Here is a 20,397-nt window from a genome sequence, read left to right as displayed (position 1 = left end):
GCGTAGAAAGCCTCCGTGGCGGCGACGTCCTCGGGGAAGCGGCGCGCCCATTCGTATAGCGTTCGCGTGTGGAGTGTTTATAGCGCGCGCGGCAGCACACGCGGCAAGTTTCCCGCGCGGGATAGCGCGAAAGCGCGCGGGCGGCAAAAACTACGCGCAGAAGGAGGAGGAGAAGGCGGCGATGAAAGCGGAGAAAAAGGCGAGCCGCAAGAAGCGCCGCGCCGAGTCCGCGGCGAGGAAGAAGGCGAGGGCCGAGGCGGCGGCGAGGAGGAAGGAGGAAAAGAAGAACGGCGCAGGGCCGTCGACCATCGTCCTCTCCTCCTCCTCCTCCTCCTTCCAGTGGACGACGACGTCGACGCCGGTGTCGGACACGACTCTGAGCAGCTCCGACTTCGATTGGGAGTCCGACGAGCAGTCGGAGGAGTAGTTTATTAGTATTTTCGTTTTAAATATCGCATTGTATCGTTGTACTTTTAAAATATATTCTTATTTTTGATCAAATTTTCATAGTTTGTTGGATGAATTTTCAAAAAAAAAAACGGTCGGATTAGCAGTTTGTGACGCGCGCGCGCTGCAAGATAGAGCCTCTGCCGGAGGTGCGTTTATCGCACACCAACGCGCGCTGCAAAATAGAGCCTCTGCCGGGAGAAAATTCGCTATGCCGCACGCCAGCGGTATACAGCGCGCCCAATCGCCGGTATTGCGCGCCAGATTTTACAGCGCCTGTTGGAGATGCTCTTAGCGCGTGCGCCTTTTTCCCGCCTCCGCTGGAGCAGCGCGGCAGCGCCCGCGCGCGGCAAACCGACGGTTTTTTTGCCGCGCGGGGCTTTTACATCGCCATGCTCTTATAACTAAAGTTGAGCAGCGTTTTTAGAAATGGGGGGAGTACTAATTATCTTCCCTATTCAATCCTTTTGATTTACTTGTCTCCCTAAATATCTTCACCGCTAAGGTGTCTCTTGCGCTAGACCCATTTTAAAAATTAAATGTGTCCGTTTGGATCGAGCGGTAGACACAAAATTGGCTGATAACGCCTCCTTGTCCGTTTGGGTCAAGGAGTCAGCCCAGTGGTCTAACATTTTTTCTCACCATTATTAACAACGACGCGATATGTATTGTGCATAAACTTCTAGCCTTGTTTCCGCTCGTGGCCGCTCGATTCCCTAATCTCCTGCGTTGGTAGAGGCTTCTAAACAGGCTGAAACTCATAGGTCCATCACAGCACCTCAACATCATCAAGTTTCGACAACCAACTAATAGCATAAAACCACTACTTTGATGTTGAAATTTACCATGCATATACAACCACTTCACGTTTGCGGAACAAAAAAACCACCACATTTTGCCACTACCGTGTGCGCCTGCGCCGCCGTCCTCGTCGGACTCAGCAGTCACCGCCACCATCGTTGGGTCCGTGTCTGAGCGAGAGAGGAGAAAGGAGGGGAGCGCGTGGATGGGAAAAATAAAACCGTAACCGTGTGTTACCGGTCTGGCAAAATGGGTGGGCCCCATGATCGGTTGTTAACAGCCGTCACCTCCTTCCATCCGAGAAATGCCACGTCAGCATCTTGGGAGGGGTCGGCCGGTCAGAAATCATGTCAATTCGTCTCCAATCATCCATTAGAGTGTTCGGCAAAAAACATGGTAAAATGTGGTGATTTTTTGTTCCGCAAATGTAAAGTGATGGTATATGGTTAATTTCAACATGAAAGTAGTGGGTTTATGCAATTAACTCTTTCCACAACTGTTCGCCTCTCAACCCTTTCTCTTGATCAAGAGGCCCGCCATCAAGATCAAAGTTAAATAAATGGCTGTCATCTCAACTTCATTATGCTTATCAATCTGCAGCACATAATCTGTTTCCGCATGAAATTTACAAGCATCAAGAAGTGCCTCAAACAGCTACTCCCTTCATCTCAAAATGTAATTGTTCTTAAATTTCATTGGTCAACAACTTACAACTTTAACTATGGTTTCTACTTACAATATGTTCTCAAAATTTGTATAAATATACGTGAAATAGAAGAGATATGTAAGACGAATGCAATGATATCATTTATACATTCGTGGTCCATATAGTTCGGTATATATTTACTGTCAAAGTGGTGCATCAAAAACCATGCGAAACAAGCAAGTCTTATATTTTAGAATTTAGAACAGAGGAAGTACAAATAATATGAAAAAAATATAGTTCGGTATATATTTACTGTCAAAGTGGTGCATCAAAAATCATACGAAAACAAGCAAATCTTATATCTTAGAATTTAGAACATAGGAAGTACAAATAATATGAAAAAAAATTTACTGTCAAAGTGGTGCATCAAAAACCATACGAAAACAAGCAAATCTTATATCTTAGAATTTAGAACATAGGAAGTACAAATAATATGAAAAAAAATAGTGCGCCTGTCAGACAACCTGTGAGCCACCCTGATTCAGTGTGAGCTGAGCAGGAACGATCCTCTACAGCCATGGATCAGCGGCAACTGAACCGAGCCGTTAATCACGCTCTGGCCCACAGATCAGATGTCATCAACCAAGCTTAAGTGCTTGCCTCCTATAGAACAGATCCTGTTTAAGTAAGGTCGTGCTGGGATAGCCAGAGCAGGCTATTTAGCCTGGTAGAATCGTTCCTCCACTTCCGAGGTGGTACTATCTTTGCTCACACAGCACTTCGTATTGGTGTCGGGCTTTTCTGCTGAATCCAAACGGGCTGAGATTGAAAGGCCCATCACAGCACCTCAGCCTGGCTGCAGCTGCAGCGACGCTCTCACCTTCCTCCTCTTCCTCGCCGCCGGCGATGGTTCCGCACGGCCGGAGCAGCTCGCTGCAGCGCCTCCACCACGTTGAGAAGGTGACTCGCGCAGCCAACTTTCGCGTTTCTCTCCTCTAGGCCAATTGTTCGGTTCTAATCTTCAATCCTGTAGCGGCTACGTGTTTCTTTGTCTGTGCCTTCGCAGCGCATAGTGCTGGTGGTGGAGCTCGCAGGGGCGATCATGGTGGAGCTGGGAAACTCGCAGGGACCTCTCACCGACGCCGTAGCCGGCCACTGCCGCGAGTTCATGCTCTCTATGAAGGTAGCCGCTCCACACTGAATTAGATCCGTTTGGCCCTTGTTGGCTTGCTCATGGCTGGAATAGGAGGAGGTCGTGAGGGATTTTGGAGGTTGCGAGTAGAAATTTGACGAAAAATTGTGAAAATAATCAGCAGCCTATAAGCCATGATAGTATGGCACTGGTTCTAAACCTGAACTTGTATTTGGTGTACCTTTGTTACCTGTCAGAAGTTTGCTTTCGTTGCTCGCTCGTGGATAATTCACTTTTCTTAATGACATGCTTAGTTGTACTGATGTATACGTTTTTAATTGTTTACCTTTGTGCACCATCTTATTTGATGTGATGTAAACTCATAGCGTTTTGATTGAGTGCCAGTGTTCTGAACTGCAGTTAGTCCACTGTTCTTTTTCATATGTGTATATATCTTATATTTCGCTGAAATTTGGAACCTGTGCTGACCGCAACAATTGCTGATGATGTTTACTAGTAACATCCTGGTACTTAATGTTGTCTGTCTCTTTGCACCCAATATTACATTCCTGCCACCAAAAGTTCTACCAAGATATACAAACTGATTTATCGGTTACTGTCCTAGGACTTTTCTTGGTGTTAATTTTTTGCTAAATACATAAATATTTTCCATGAGGCGCATGATAAATTGATTGTATATTATGGTTAGAGCAGGAAATTCAAACAACATTGCACGAGGAAATAAAAAGTGCTTGTGAATATCGTCCATTTGAGAAGTGTGACTACAGTGCTAAGATTGCTAACGAGATTTGTTGCAAAAACTGGAGTATGTAAATGAGAAGATGGATGCCATGCAACCGAACATCGAGCAAAGCACCAATGGTTTAATACTCCCTCCGTTCCTGAATATAAGCCATATAGTTTTTCGAGAAAAATTCCAGAATATAGGCTTTAGTGCGACACACCACTTGTATGGAATTTTTTTAGGGATTTGATTATAGTTTCTTATCTTATGCAAAGTTCTATATTTTCTCATGTCAAATGTATAGGGGTAATCCCGCCCAAACCTGGTGTAATTTTCTCTCGCGTTCTTTAATTTCCCTACCAAAAACTATATCGCTTATGTTTACGAACGGAGGGAGTATACTAGTACCTGCTGCTTAAGAAGTCTAGTGGTGAGTGCCAAGGGATCACGTGAGTACCTGACTCCAATTTCGCATGTTCCGTTCTTCTTATACCTACCACACATGTTCCTTGTTTCATCCGACTTCATTTGGTGATGATGTTGATGAGTATGATGTTCCATATCTTAAAAGGAAGATATAGTGCTAATATGATTGTATTTGTGCTGCACATGATGCTTTCTTCTTACATTCCAAAGTAATGCAGCTATTTCAGATTCTTCAGTTGCCTTTCCACTTATCCTAAAAAGAAGTTGGCTTTCAGATCCTTCAATTGTATTTCCTCTTATCCTAGAAATAAGTTGATTCTGAATATCTTCTGTGCTGCTGATGTTCTTCTATGTTCTATTCATTTAGAGATACTCCGTACTTGACAGTTCTGAGTTAGCAGACTAGACAGCAGAATATCTGAACATTTTTATTCAATCCTTTATGTCTTGTAATCATTTTATTATGTTTAGATCTGGATCACCCATCTCGTTGTATGTCTTCCTAGATCGAAACAGGTTAAGTATTTTGTTTGTTTGCCCTGTTTCAAACAAAACAAAAATGGTTGCTATTCATTCTTTTAAGTACCGAGTAAGTGCTTTTGTTTCAGTGTTTGCACTGGGTCATATCTCACCGCGTGATTTATATGTGGAGTGATGAATTGCTGATGAAGCTTATATTATCTTGTCCGCATGCAAATGCACATAGCTGTGTTCAGTACATTGATCTAGCCATCTAGGAGGTTGTGCACTGTATTAGTGTAGCATTAGTTGTGATAATTTCTGTCATATAGAAAGTATAAAGGCTTGAAGTGTGGTCATGCAACTATAAAATCAAAATCTCTTGTAGCAGCAACGGATGATTGGTTTCATCTTCAGAATGTACCGATATTTGCAAATCATCAGTACGTAGCAGTAAGTTCCATAGAATTAGCAGAGTAAATGGGAGTTAGGGTCGAGAGATATATGTAATAAGGAGGAAATCTTTACCGTTGGATAGATTGAAAGGAAAAGAAACCCAGAGAAGTTGCTTATACACAACTACTCTGAATTCGGTGTTCGGCAGATATATACTTCTTTTTAGTTTTCACATCAATATCAGTTGACTACTTGGTACAGCGAATATCCATCAATATCATATGACTACTTGGTACAACGAATATCCTTTTCAGTTTTTAGGTGACATTTGCATGTTTTCCAAGAACAAATACAGTTCTTCCATGTCCTTTAATTTCTCATGAGGCGACATAATAACTTTCTCATATTAATATTGTTGTTTTTGCATATATCGTTTCTTGATCGTAATCTTAACCTGTTTGCCTCTAAGAATCTGCTACAGGTTTAGCTGGTGCACCTGAAAGCCGGCCGTGTCTGGCAGGTTCCTCTTGCGGAATGATTCGGCTCTCCAGCTCGGGAGCTTGTGGCAGAGGTGCTCCGGCCAGAACTGGCTCCCGTCGTCAATGTGCATCTCCTCGAGGACCATGGCATTCTCGGCGAGGAACTTAGCAACCTGGACTTGGAAACAGTCGACCTCCTTAGCATTGAACCGCAGGGTCACCTTCCGCAGGCTTGTCTGCAGACAGCTGAACAACGCGCAGTTGTCTGTCAAAACTGCAGGGAGCTGCGAGACCTTGCTGATGCTGCACCGCGATGAAGGCTTGGAGGCGAGCTTCTCGAATCGGTCCATGGATTGGGCGAAGGGGGTTGTGGCCGGATCCTTGTTCTCGCGCTGGATCTCATGATTGTAGTTCCACCACATCATGACCCGGAGCTCGGACATCGCTGGGCATGAGCGGAGCAGCCTAGCCATCGACAACACAGTGACGCCGCTCTCGTGCTCGTGGAATACGTCTAGATGGAGGAGCTTGAGGTTCGGGAAGGTGGGCAGGATGATCCCGCCGTGTTCCTTCTCGCCGTCGAGGATGTCCTCCATGGTGGTGACGTCGAGCTTCAAGGCCCTGGTGGTGGAGAAGCTTGTGAGCATACGTGGCATGGGCTCGCAGCGCCGTGACTGTGAGAGGCCTCCATGGTAAGTGGCGTCGAGGTCGACACGTGCCAGACCAGGCGCCGGCGATATCAGTGAGAGCTTGACGGGGTGCCCCTCATAGCGGAAGGAGCGTAGGCTCGGCATGTCGAGCTGGATGCCAATGTGGCCGAAGGCCTCTAGCTCCTGGTCCTCGACAAACGTCTCGAGGTTGAGGACGGTGCATGTGAGGCAGCGGAGGCGGAGGGGCAACGTGCGGTAGGTTGGGGTGTCGTCGGCTGAATCCGGGGGAGCCAGCGGCTTCTGTGAGGCGTTTACGAGCAACAGGCTGGTGAGCACCGGCGCGGCGTCGAGCATGGCCTGGAGATACCCTTCCATGAAAAGGCAGCCCCGGAGCCGCAGATCCTTGAGGCACGGGAAAGCCATGCTCGGCGGTGACGGTGGTTGGAAATTGCAGAGTTGGAGCTCCAGCACCCGGAGCGTGGCGGCGAACGGCATGGAGGCCAGCGGCAGGCCGTACTTCTGACTGTCGTACGCGCAACGGATCAGGAGATGTTCCAGCTCTGCCGTGGCGGGGTGAGCAGCGAGGAGGCCGGCGACCCTGCCATCGTCTTGCGGTTCGAAGTCGTCCGCCCCGTAATACGGGCCGCCGGCGTCGTCTATCACCAGGTAGAGCGTGAGTCGCTTGAGGGCTGTGCGTGGCGGGAAGGCGGCGAGCGCCGCAACGGCGTCGCGGAAGAAGGCCTCCAGCGGCGAAGGCCTGAGGGAGATGTCTTGACCCTTGGCGGGCAAGTAGGGCGTGATGTCCAGGTTGACTGCGCTCGTCCGGCGCCAGAGAGGACGCCATCGGCGCGAGAGGATGGCGCTGGCCGCGGTCTCGCGCGCGGGCGCGAAGGATAGGATGCGCTGGAGCAGGGGCGGAGCTCCCCTTTGGACAAGGTATGGCAGCTGCCCTACCTTAATTTTTTTGCAAAAAAAACACATATCTTTACTATTAAATGGGAGTTGGTCGTTTGACACTCAACGCACTTTGGTGGTCGTCATTGGAAGAATCCGGACCGTCCAATCGTCCCCCTGAGCCCGCACACACCCAGTCCATCCGATCGGCCGTGCACATCGCGATGTGATGGAACGCTCTCGCCCATCCCGGCCGTATCTGTCATTTCTCCCTCGCCCCATTTACGTTATTTTTCTCTCTCGTCTTAGGGTTCCCGTCGATGCCGCCGATTCTCCCCTTGAGGCCTGAGTCCATCCTTCCTCTCAAATGATCCAGGCGAGTCCGGAGACGGCGGCAGCACGCGAGATCTCCTAAGCGACGAGTGCGGCTGGTGCTCGGGATTCACTGTGGAGGCGGTGCAGGGTGCACGGTCTTTCATACTTCATCCACCACCGCCCTAGCCCCTCCTCCTCCGCCGGAACCCAACCGTCGTTCAATCCTCCTCCCATTGATGATTACCGGAACAACCATTCTGACGCCGCCCCCGCCGGCCCATTCGCGTTCTAGATGGGGCTCCACCACCACATTTCCTACGCCCATGGGAAGGGCTCCAAAACGGGAGAGCCATCCCTCGACGGATCTGAGCGCCATCCCTCGCCAGTGGGTCGCGAACCTCAATGCTTCCCGAGATCGCTGCCATCTCACTCCATCTTCGACGCAACGGGTTGCAGCGGCGCAAACTTACCATAGGTACGGCGTCCTCCCACAGCTTCCGCCTTCATGAGGAAATCCCCTTCTTCTTCCTCCCCTCTCATGGACCTCTGCCACACTCTCCTGCTTTGACCACAACACGCAAGCCGGGTAGGAAGGATTACAAGGAACGGGAGAGTCATCTCCTCAACTCTGTTCTGGACAGACTCGACTGGGGTGGCTACAGAGAACAATAAAGTTGGTTAAACTGAGTAGAATTATAGGTTTTGTGAAATGGGAATCGAGTCAGGTGGCGTGCTTGCCCGCAGAAATAACAACGACATTGAAGAAGAGGTCCAAGGAGAGGATCCTTAGCACACTCTGGATCCAGAGTCTCTCGAGTGGATGAAGAGGTAAGCTTGTTATTGTCATGTACTCCTATTTAGAATCGCTCAATGCTGAAATATTTCTTTCCCCTAATCTGTTGTTAAAAAAATTGGGTTATGCCATATGGATGTTGACCCACTATGGCTAGAGTAGTATACGAGTGTCTTCACGAGGTCTTCACAATGTTGCTCTTCATATTATTGTAATTTTTACTGAATTTTTTTATGGAACTATGTGTAGACTCCAGACTGGCATCACTGTATTCTGCCGTTTAGAGAAATCAATCTATTGCTGAACGCAGAACAGAAAATGTGGTGGATCTAGAAATTAGTTCTACATTTGACTTCATTTAGCGATGGAAACTGAATATCTTTTTGTCTGGTGCAGGATGTTGTTGTGCCGAAAGAAAACATGGCAATTGCAAGGCATGCAAGCCGGGCTATGTTTCAGCAATTTGAACCAATACTGTATGGGCAGGCACATACGGGAAGTGCTCGGTTTGGATTACTTTTGTTTCCATACTGGAGTCAGCAGGAGGGGAATTGGAGGTTCTTGCTCCTCTGCAAAATCAGTCCGTCAGCTTGCCCCAAGAGAAGAGTTTGATCAAAACAACATCTATCTGATCAAGCACACATGGCTAGAGTACTATAGGAGGAATAATTTGACTGTAAGTGGCTTTGGTTTTCACATATGATCTGTTGTTCTTCCACACACTACAGGTGGAATTATGACCTACAAATTTCCATTTGATTTATTGTCCAAGAGGGCCATTGGTGCTAAAAGTATCATACTCATGCAGGTCATGGATCATGTTGGTATATAAGCACATGTTTGCTCTTCTGTCGCGTATAGACATTGGAACATATACATTCATGTGCTAGAGCTTGTTTGGTCAGGAGATGCCAGCCCAAAAGTTAGAAAATCACGCAACAAAGAATTTATTTTAAAGGTAAGAATAATCATTGGAGTTATAATAATCTACAAAAGGTAGCACATTTTAAGTTTCTGAGGTAGGTGGTGCATGAGAAATGGAATCATGTGGTGATTTGTCATTTGGTTTCTTTTTATGTATTTATTTCAGTACACATAAGTTATAAAAGGTCGTATTTATTTCAGCATTGATGCGTGAATGGTTTACTCCAGTAGACATATTGTGCGCAATTAGCTGGGATGTTTGTTTTTCTGGTCCATTATCAATTTTTCACCGTGAAAATATACAATACAGTCGTAGGACAGATACGTGTGCTAACCAAATACAGATAGCTCAACAAAACTGTAATCAAATGGTGCTTGCCTGCTTATGCTAATCATCCAACACAAGCCTGTTAAATATTCCTTCTCTGTAGAGGCTAGAAATTAAATATCAAATCCACATGCTTAATTTGAATGGTATGTATTCATTAAAATACTCACAACTTCTCTATAATATATATTTGCATGCATTTATATCTTAGTCAGTTTGCATGATGATGTTTAATTTCTTTGCAGGACCAACCATCTATTTACAGATGTGTCTACCATTAGCCAGTGCTCATATAAGCGATGTGTTTGTTTGTATTCCCAGGTACACACCGGCGTAGAGACCGCCTTCCTGCACTAGGAACTCTCCATATCGCCAGCTTGGCTGCACTAGGGACTTGTCGTCGTCGACACCTGTCTGCCGAGACTTACTTCGTACCGACCACGACGCATGCCGCTAATGACGCCTGTCTTGCAGCTGACCCCGACGCACCCTACCTAGACCAGGAGGTTGTCGCCACCGCATTGTTTTTGTCCACCAGGAGGTCATCTCTCGAAAAGGACCATCTGCGAACGTGGCTGCCCATACCAATCATCTCCCATGGCGTCTCTCTCTCTCTCATCGAATCCATTCTCTCATATTGCAGGTTAATTCCGTTCCGATTGACGAAATCTGCAGCAATCAAACCATTTACCGTGTGGTATGATCTTTTGTGCAATGGATTTTTTTCACTAGATGCAGACGAGTTGAAACATGGTACCTGGAGTTTTGCCCTATCCGTACCACATTATTTTTCATTGTCGACGTTCTGTACTCCGAACTTCGTAGAAAAGGTAAGCATCTACAAGATGGTTTACCCTGCTAAGGCATTTTATTTCTACAGATTACACTAAAGCATTCAAGATCTTTAGTCATGTATGTTGGTAACCATTGTGGTGCTTATGCGAAGAACCAACTTTGGAAATATGCGCGTTCTGATTTTTTGTCAGCTTTTGTTCATGAGTTATTTGTGTAATGACTGGAGCGGTGGAGACATCAGTTTTTCTTATAGCTACATTGCCATGGGCGTTTTTGTTCTGTTCCACTTATTTCGTGAAGCTTCTGGTAAGAAAGCTCCTCGAATAAAAGTGGAATTCAATGATTTCCTCGAGGTATTGCACTCATCTTCAGTTCACTTCATCCTTTAGTCTTTTGTTTGGTGTAGTTTTCTTAAGATATTTTATTCTACCCATTGTTTGTGCTTCTAGAAAAACGCTTGAGCATTTCAATGGAACTTATCATGGTCATGGTGCTGCACCTTAGATTAGGGAGGAGACCCGGCGTGGCAGGGATTATATTGACTGTCACGCCGCCAATGTTGTTCCCTGTAATCCTCAACCTCCCTTCCAGCAATGCTGACATGGAGTTCTTCTTGGTCCCCGTGTCCTTCAGGTAACAACAAAAGGGTGATCTTGTCCAGCTTGAACTTATGTTCATCCTATTTATTCAAGTTTTTATCCCTTTGTATTTTCCGTGGCAGACAATCTGGTTTAGGATGGATTGATGGACGTCTACATCAAATGTAGGAAAGATGGAAAGAACTTCAGTACACCAATATGCAATTTCTGGTGTACATTCTTTAAAAATCTGCATTTTTTCAATTGAACTGAACCTACTTGTGTTTCTTGGTCATCTAAAATGAAGCTTACTTATATTTTGTTCTCCAGTCCTTATTACAACAAAATAACTGAAATGTGTAGACAGATTATAGTTTCTGTCAAAATTGCATGTGAAGTAATATCGAATAAGTTGTTTGATATGGTAAGGTTAGCAACAACAATTAATTCACCCAAAGGCGCATTTTTTTTAAATAATACACTTTTTTTTGTTTATTTCAGAAATAATACTCGGTTTTGAGATATTTCAGAAATAATACACCGTCGGGTTCGTTGAACCCGAAATTTAAAACTCGGGGTAGAGGAACCCGAAATTTCAAAATCGGGGTAGAGGAACCCGACTTATTCTTTTGGCGGGAGGGCGAAAAAGGAAAAAGAAAAGGAAAAGAAAGAATCGGGTTTTAGAAACCCGATATTAGTGAATCGGGTTAGGCGACCCCGAGATTCCCACATATTTCGGGTTACTCTACCCCGATTTTTGAAATTTCGGGTTCCTCTACCCTAATTCTGAAATTTCGGGTTCCTCTACCCCAATTCCTTCTTTTTCGCGCGGAAACAGGATTAGTCGGGTTCCTCTACCCCGATTTTTGAAATTTCGGGTTCCTCTACCCCGAGTTTCAAATTTCGGGTTTCCTGAACCCGACAGTGTATTATTTCTGAAATATCTCAAAACCGAGTATTATTTCTGAAATAAACAAAAAAATGTGTATTATTTAAAAAAAATTCGCCACCCAAAGGACCAACCAGATCATGCATAGAGCGGCAATTTAAGTTTCCCTTTCCTTTTCTTTTTCTCTTCGAGGAAGCAAGTTCGATCAGGTTTGTGATGCAACAACTGTAGTCATGCGCTACCAATCATATGAGCGGACGACCATGCCCAGTTAAGGCAGTGAGGAGACTCATGAAAAAAGGATGGCGGGAAACACGCCCATCCAATTATACTATGTACATAGATGCAGGAGAAAAATGGATATCTTACCCACATGCTCAATCTGTGGCACTGAAGCTGAAACAAGTTTCCATGCTATGATTATCTGTACAAAAGCAAGGGCACTGAGGCAGAAAATGCGAGAAGAATGGGACCTGCCACCTGAGAACAACCTAAGGTTCACAGGGGATGATTGGGCCATCGTCCTGCTCAGCCAAGTAGATGCCAGAATGCGGGCAAAACTCTTGTTTCTCTGGTCGAGAACCTGACACTTATGAAATAAAGTAATTTTTGGCGATGGTAAGTGTTCGATTGTGCAATCGTCTGTCTTCCTCCAATCTTATTTAGCGTCCACAGATGATACTAGAGAGATTGAAGAAGTTATCGATTCCGAAGGGAAGAAACCTCTGTACTGTCCGATTGATACTAGCAACGATAGAAAGAACACCTCTTCTGTCACCTGGACTATTCCAGCCCAAGGCTGGTGTAAACTAAATTTTGATGCGGGTTTTTCAGTAGACACAAACACAGGCTCGTGGGGGGCAATCCTAAGGGATGAAGTTGGCAAAACCTTGCTGGCAGCCTGGGGTCATATTGATCATTGTCCAACTGCGGAGGTAGCAGAAGCTGTGGCCGGTATTCAGAGTATTAAAGCCATCATATAGAGAATGATTGTGCTGCAGCAAGTCTGCTATATCTGGCTTGATTCGTGAAATGAAGGACCTACTTAGTTTTTACCAGGTTTTGTAGCTGCTAAGGTAGATCGTGCAAACAATTTAGTTGCACACGAGTTAGCTAAACTAGGGTGTAAATGAGCCTGTGTTCTCTGTTTCAGCGCCCCGTGTGTGGTTGGTCTGATCAATAGAAATTGTAACTCTGTGTGTGGTTCTATTTAATATAAGCTGAAGTTTTTAAAAATAAAAATATTATATGCTCGAGTTGTGCTTGTTACTTGCGTCGTGTCCATAAGTATGATGTGCTTGCTCCTAGACGACCGCGTATGTACACATTATAGGGCTGCAACATTGTACCGTGACAAGACAGTGATGACTCCGATTAAAAAAGTCATGATGTTTAGCTACAATGATGAAGGGCAAAGGCAATAAAGTGCAAACATTTTTAGAAGATATAAATTAAGCGGACGTCAATAAACCGTAGCAAAGCACGGGCATTCCACTAGTATATATATGCATCTACACACATACAATCAGTTTTGTGCAAGTTATGTCCGTTTCTGAAGAAAAAAACAGAAAGGTAAAGAGGAAATAGGCTCACGGAACAAACTGGGCTGCTACCTAGCTGGGCCGGCCGTGCGATCTGCCTATACGGGAACGATCGATCGATAGGTCTGCCATATACGTATACGGGAACGATCGCTCCTAGGAAAACCACCAGCGATCGCGTGCCGCCGTGCCCCCAGGGAAACGAGCGAGCCAGCCGCCCGCGTGTTCGTTTTCGACAATCAACCGTCGACGTGATCACCGGATCAGCCAGGATACAGCACTCCAGCGGTCCGGCCTCGTCGTCTTCCATTGCGCCTCCCGGCCTCCGTCCGCACCTTCCTAACCGCCTATCACTGTCCCTACTGCAGGCTACAGATCACCTGGTGCCGGTCTAGGTTTACTACGAGATTTTGCAGTCCAAAGTTCGAAGAGTTTGTCGCTGTGATTTTCTGGTCGAGGTTTCAGAAGAATCAAGATGGACAGGAAAGGGAAGAACGCTCTAGCTAAAAGAGGAGGTACAATTGTAGATGTTTTTTTTCAATTGGATAAAGTTTAAATTTGTGAATTGTGAGCTCCATAACATTGGCAAACTACTAATGTATTTTATGTTTTCGAATTTCAATTGCAGATTTGAAGAGATATTTTGTGTCCATTGCTAGTAGCAGCCAATGTAAACCAAACACCCATGAAGAAACTGCAAATATTATGCCAAATCAAGCTGAAGAGCATGTGGAAGAAGGGGCCAAAAATAGCTCTAACCCGAGCACCCAGAACGTGCGAGTGATGTAGCACACGAAGAACAAGAGCAAGAACAATAAGTGGAAGGAGGTCAGGGGACTTCGGAGCATGTGGTTCTAGAAGCTGGAGGTATGACTATGCTTACCATCGTATGAACTATTAATGTGTCAAAACAGTTTATTTTTTGCGTCACTTTTTTTGTTTAAAATTTTGCCCGACCTCAAATTTTTTTCGTCCTTCGCCACTGCGCTGGAGGAGATCGTCGTGGAGGTCGGAGAGACGGTCGGCGGCCATCGTGTCGATTTCGCTTCGCTAATAGCGGTTGGTGCACGTAAGGGCAATATTTATGGATCACCAATCACGAGTCCGAGTCGGTATGGCCGTTGGAATGAATCAGCGGTGCCGTAGTCTGCGATCAAAGTTAAGTCCATATAGGCGTTAAACTGGACGGCCCATTATGTTTGTTGGTCCTGTAGGCCTCCCATGGCCTACAATATAATGGTGTGAGCAAGAGCATATAGGAAGGACAAATCACTTGTGGCCAACTTCTTCGAGCCTTTTGTAGGGACTATCCCCACAAAATTTTAAATCCTCACTTATATTTTCTAAAAGCGCTCCGCCATGAGGGCTAGGTTAGGGAGTTCATCACCTTCTGAGCAATTTGGCGGCGGCTGTACACACTGAACCTCCAACATGGAGCCCACCTCCACAGGGCATGCTGAAGATGACCGTCAATGCGGCCATAGGGAGGAACATTGGCTGGATGCATTCGCGGCAGGGCCCCGTGATGCTGACGGAGAATTCAGGAAGCATCGGTGTTGTGTTCCAAGGGAACATGGACGTCGGAACCCTAGAAGCACTTCTATGCCGCTAGGCAGATTCTCCTGTGTTGGACGTCAATGCTCAAAGGGTGATAGTGGTGAGTGTCATCTCGAGTTTGGAGTAGGGAACTATGAGCCTTTATGCACACATCGTCTAAGACATTAAGGAGATTGCTAGCAATTCTGAGGAGATGGCCTTGTTCATGAAGAAAGGAGCTCGAACAAGGAAACCCACAACCTCACTAGATGTAGTGTGCTCTTGCAGGGTAGAAAATTGTAATCCCGTTTGTTCCACCCGTTTTTGCTAGTTAACTAAATATTTCTAATTTTGAATGTAATTTTGCAACAGCTCAACAACCATAAGCTAAAGCTTAATTATGTTGTTTGTTTCGAATGGCAACACATACTCAAAGTTTTACCAGCCACAAATGTAATGTGTAGCCATTCAATCTTCGCTACTTGCTAGTAAGAGTAACCTACATGAAGAAGAAGACAAAGATTGATCTAGTTTTATAGGAAATAGGAAATAATGATTTTAGTTACATATGTCCATTTCTACCGAAGAACTATCCAAAAATAAAGGGAGTACAATGTTTTTTTTAGAAAAGGGGAAGCCTCGATTTCCATTCATAGAAATCAGATTACAATGTTTTTCACCACAACGCCACAAACCAACATCATGGGACATATTTTAATGCTAGAATATAAATCCTAACAAAAAAAGGCACAACCAGTGAAAAGAAAAGACAGAGAAAAAAACAACATGAAAAACAGGAGCACTACACTCCCTTTTCGCAAAACCACTGCCTGATCTATCTTCCCTCTCAACCACCATCTACGCACTCAGCCCGAAGCTTTTCATTTTTCCTGAAATCTGTGGATGGCAAGCACCCAAAGATCATGCAACAATTTACAAACACTTTTTAAATTTCATCACCCTGCTAGCTTCGGAATCCATGACGCCCTCCTCCTTCTCGCTCTGAAGAATTCAACAACGACTTGCTGCAACAATTTTGTGGCTTGGTGTAACTCCACCTTTGCGTCCTCCTTCCCCTGCAAATTACTCCAGTAATCAATTCAGAAACAATTTTTTTCTTTTTTTTAGATCGTGTTCAAGTAAGGTCGTGATTGGTCTGTGCGAGCTCCATATTTAAGTTGGTCTAACAATTCCACGACTCCCGATATGGTACTATCATTATTTGCTTCATCAATTAGCGTTGTGAAAATGCAGACGAAGACAGTGATTGATCTAGTTTAATAGGAAATAGGAAATAATGATTATAGTTACATATGTCCATTTCTATTGAAGAAGTATCAAAAAATAAAGGGGGTACATTGTTTTAAAAAAAAATAGGGCAACCCCGATTTCCATTAATAGAAATCAGATTACAATGTTTTTTACCACAACGCCACAAACCACCATCATCGGACATATCTTAATGCTAGAATACAAATCCTAACAAACGAAGGCACAAACAGTGAAGAGAAAAGGCAAAGAAGAAAACAATCGAAATAGAAGCACTACACTCCCTTTTCGCAAAACCATCTATCTCCCCTCTCAACCACCATCTACGCACCAAGTGCGAAGCCTTTTCATTTTTCCTAAACTCTGGATGGCCGGCTTTTTAAATTTCATCACCCTTAGCTTCGGAATTCATGATGCCCACCTCCTTCTCATCGTGAAGAATTCAACAACCACTTGCTCCAACAGTTTTGCGGCCTGGTGTAACTCTACCTTTGTGTCCTCCCCCCCTGCATCAATCTAGAAGCAATTGTTGTTTTGTTCTTTTTTTTGAATGCCAACCAGTTTATTATTTTGTTGAAGTAATTCATGATTTTGCTTCTTAAACTTAGAAAAGTATTCCAAAGCAGAAAAGTTGACGCTTCTCTCCGAAATGATTTTCCATCTGTCTATTTGTATTGAAGAATTATCCAACAAAGAGATAGTACTTTTTGTAAATGGCAATCATGTTACTTGTGTTGTTAAATGAATTCATTATTCGAATTGTGAAAGTTAGTAGAAAAGATATTCCAAGAAAGAAAACTGTCACTTCCCTCCAAAACTGACGAATAAATAAGGGGATAAGCCAAGCCTCACCCTCCTTCTTTCCCGAGCCTCATCCAAAACCCGGAACTCAAAGAAAGCACAGCAACCACTAGAGCCGACTAATCGAAGGCCACCGCCATGGCCGCCCCTACCGCTACTTCCATGCTGAGCGCCCTGCTCCAGTTTCCGCTTGCTCCGTTCTCCGGGAAGAGCTCCGCGCCGTCGGCTGTCCAAATGGCTCCCCGCCGTGCCCCTACGGCCGTGCTCGCCTCGAAGGGCTACAACGTGCAGATCGTGGTGGACGAGGGGGAGGGTGAGGACTCCATCTTCCGTAGGTTCAGGCGGGAGGTGATGAAGGCCGGCCTGCTCCAGGAGATCAAGCGGCGCCGGAGGCACGAGAACGCCAAGGACATCAAGATCCGCAAGGCCCGCGAGGCCGGCCGCCGCAACCGCCGCAGGTTAACTTGGCAACTTTTTCTTGACGCTTTAGCTGAATTGAGATGCCTTAGCTATGCTTAGTCTCATGTCCTGCGAAATTTGTTGACGTTGAAGCAGAACACAAATGTGATGCGAATTGTGCAGGGTTTGATTGTTTTAGGATTTCATGCTGTTATAATGAAGAGTTCAGACTTCAGATAGACAGTGTTTGTGGTGATGCCAACACGAACTTGAACTCGTGGGGAAGTGATAGAAATTTGCAGAAAGATGTCATCAAAATTGAATGAGCTGCTGCCTGCCGTGGTTGTAGGAGCACAATTTTGTTGATGGTTTGCAGATAGGATGACTAGATTTTGGTTGGGCTTGTGTACAGATATCTTTAGGAAATCAGTTAAAAAAAAGATATCTTTAGGAAATAACAGGCTCTACCATGAAAGAAAATTCAGATTTAATTATCTTTGTAACTGGTTTCTACTACAATCTTCAACTTTCAGACAGTGCATTACCATTCTCATATGTTTTCTGCTGCGATAACCAAACTTCATTGACATGTAAACACACTTTTACAAAAACTTAACCGGGCATGTCAAAATTTCTGCAGGCGTATGATGGATGACCGCAGGTTCCCAGAAGACGAGGGGGACTCAGAGGCTGTGAGAACCCGCCGCGATGAGGACAACGACAACTGGGAAGTTAGCGGTATTCTGTGAATGGATTGACGATCGAATTTATAACCACTTTAGATGCACAGCTTCGGCAAATCGAGATCTTATTTTGCCCTGCATGGCACAAACCATATGAGTTACGAGCTTCCCTTTCCACTTCAGTTGTACTATTTCATTGTACCAAATATTAGATAATGCAATATCTATTCCGTATACATTTGTATATGTTTACTTACTTTGTTCGAATGTGAAGCATATGGTTATTGAACATTTCAAGCGGAGGAGTAAGCCATTTTCTTATTGAGGAATTTTCATAGTTGGAGTCCACAGATTTTTTTCTTGGCTTATAGATACTGCTTGGATCAAAGGAAACACAAGGATTAAAATACATGTTGATTGTTTTCTTACGCTTCAGTTTCATATAATTCCTGGTTAGAACTCATGAATTTCTTCTTATTGATGATGTCTTGCATGCGTCTTCCCTCGGTTCACATTCCTGTAAAAATAATGTAGGGGCAGCCGAGCACCCATCTGTTGATGCACACGGCCTTTTATTTCATTATTAAAGCATAACTGAAAGTTCGTGTGAATTGTAAATCCTACTCAAGAATCCATGACAACTTAATTCTTTTTTTGACGAAAATGCAGTCGGAGCTGTGTTTCATTAATTATAGAAGACGTGTACAGAACACATTAAAATGAGTAAAAAAGGAAAGCTAAAATACAAAAAACAGCTAATTCAGCTCTGCCATGACATCTCAATTGTACATTTTACTGTTCTTACGTTCCAAAGAATATGCAGTCCATCAATCCTCCGACAGTGAAGTGAAAACTTGGCAGGTTTCTGCATGCGCTAGATTGCAAATTGCAGGTCCAGTCTTGATGCATCGCCTATTGCAGGTCTCTATGGAGAAATTTTTGCATGCTCAATCTTTTTTATAGACATAGTAGGGGCTGTCTTGGCGTGGTAGCATGCATGCGGAGACAGATTCAGAGTCTGCTGCAGCCTGCAGGTTTCTCTACGTTAAAGCTTCTGTCTCGCCTACTGCATGTCCTTGGATTAGCTCCTGAACACCCGCTCTCAACGTAGACCCGTGGAGACGAAGCCCAGCCACACGCATGGCGCGACAGGCGCGAACAACGTGGCAAAGTAACCGTGGAGACGAAGCCCAGCCATACGCATCACGCGACAGCCGCAACCAACGTGTCTTCCTGGCTAAATCCGGCAAACTAGCCCTGCCATTTATATCGTCGCGCCACCGCGCCTCTCATTCCTCTAGCCAGACTCCGGCGAAAGAAAAACTCACGTATACGTACATCTTTGCCACCGCCCACAGCACACCAGCGTCGACTGTGATATAGTCATGGCGGTCATGGCGCCGTCCGCGCGCGTGTCGCTGCTGCTCGCCGCGGTACTCGCCTGCGCGCTCCTCGCCACCAGGCATGCCACCGCCGCCGATGCCCCCGCTCCCGCGCCCGGCGGCTTCGGGTGCAACCCGCTCAAGGACAAGACGTGCAAGCCGGGCGACCCCAAGGCGCCGGAGAACCAGGAGGAGGAGGGCGGCTTCGGCGCGAGGTTTCCGGGACTGCCGACGCTGCCCATTCCCGGCATCGGCAAGATCGACCGCGACGGCGATGGCGACACCGACGAGGACGACGAGCTGCCGTCGTTCGACACCCACATGACCATCCTCGGCCACTGATGGGAGCGTTCGGACCGGAGCCTAACTTCTAAGTTCGTAGTGTGCATGGTTTGTTTGTTGTATCTTCTTGCATTAGTTTGTGTTGCTGTTGAAGAAAGGAAGTGTGGGTGTATCATGACGGTCCACGCTAGACGTTGATGGCGAAAATTTGGCTGTTGGTCTTGTTAATATCCTCACTGTTCTGAATGGAGCTCAAAAGTCTAATCAATTTGATATCATTTGTTCTTGGACTGATATTCTTTTCTGAATCGAATTGGCATCATTATTTCCTTCTCTAGTGTTCCAATCAATGCATAGCATGGTTAACTGTTTCGAAAATCTCTAGTGTTCCCGGCTAATTAATCATGTTGCATATGGTGGTTGCACGCAACTATTGCATTAATAAGCATCATAGTACAATGTACAAATTTATTTAACTTTTATTCTACTAGAAAGGGAGTGTGCCTTGTTTTTCTCGAAATGGGGGATGGACCGGTCTCTAAGAGCAAGTACAATAAGAGCAATTCCAATAGTATAGCCAGCAGCTGGCTATAAGCCAAGTGCCATGTCATCTATAGCCAATTTAGAGCCAACATATATAATAGTGAGCTATAAAAATGTAGTACTTAATCAATGTGTGGCCCACCTTTCACTCTCACAAAGTGCCTAGGAGCACGTGCTAGAGCTGACTCTTGCATAAGAGCCCACTCTCCTTCTCTCTCCTCCTCTCTCTCCTCTAACTAAGCAATAATATACTATTTTAATCCT

General features: G+C 45.2%; 2 protein-coding genes, 1 long non-coding RNA gene and 2 pseudogenes across 6 annotated transcripts; 4 read left to right on the top strand and 1 right to left on the bottom strand.

The window, feature by feature from the left end:
* Positions 1-2,403: 2,403 nt before the first annotated feature.
* On the bottom strand, positions 2,404-2,589 carry LOC127311047 (small nucleolar RNA U3; annotated as a pseudogene).
* Positions 2,590-2,658: 69 nt separating this feature from the next.
* LOC127308182 (mediator of RNA polymerase II transcription subunit 11-like) lies at positions 2,659-4,471 on the top strand (annotated as a pseudogene).
* Positions 4,472-7,342: 2,871 nt separating this feature from the next.
* On the top strand, positions 7,343-11,095 carry LOC127308181 (uncharacterized). Of its 4 annotated transcripts, none has more exons than XR_007856321.2 (7): positions 7,343-8,218; positions 8,580-8,859; positions 8,992-9,141; positions 9,757-9,941; positions 10,079-10,583; positions 10,680-10,863; positions 10,952-11,095. It is a non-coding gene; the product is annotated as an uncharacterized lncRNA (long non-coding RNA). The 4 variants fall into 4 exon arrangements; XR_007856318.2 differs by having other exon boundaries at positions 9,757-9,976; XR_007856319.2 differs by having other exon boundaries at positions 9,757-10,265; positions 10,422-10,583.
* A 5,795-nt stretch (positions 11,096-16,890) lies between these two features.
* LOC127308179 (uncharacterized) lies at positions 16,891-18,217 on the top strand. Its single transcript, XM_051338945.2, has 2 exons — positions 16,891-17,302; positions 17,884-18,217. Exons 1-2 carry the CDS (start codon positions 16,983-16,985, stop codon positions 17,990-17,992), a joined length of 429 nt encoding a protein of 142 aa, XP_051194905.1. The 5' UTR covers positions 16,891-16,982; the 3' UTR covers positions 17,993-18,217.
* Positions 18,218-19,207: 990 nt separating this feature from the next.
* LOC127308180 (uncharacterized) lies at positions 19,208-19,876 on the top strand. Its single transcript, XM_051338946.2, has one exon. The coding sequence runs from the start codon at positions 19,312-19,314 to the stop codon at positions 19,648-19,650; it is 339 nt and encodes a 112-aa protein (XP_051194906.1). The 5' UTR covers positions 19,208-19,311; the 3' UTR covers positions 19,651-19,876.
* Positions 19,877-20,397: the final 521 nt, after the last annotated feature.

Source organism: Lolium perenne, chromosome 6, assembly GCF_019359855.2.
Source record: "Lolium perenne isolate Kyuss_39 chromosome 6, Kyuss_2.0, whole genome shotgun sequence".
Classification (NCBI taxonomy): Eukaryota; Viridiplantae; Streptophyta; class Magnoliopsida; order Poales; family Poaceae; genus Lolium; species Lolium perenne.
The sequence above is the reverse complement of the archived record's forward strand: the minus strand, read 5'-3'. Positions and strand labels throughout refer to the sequence as shown.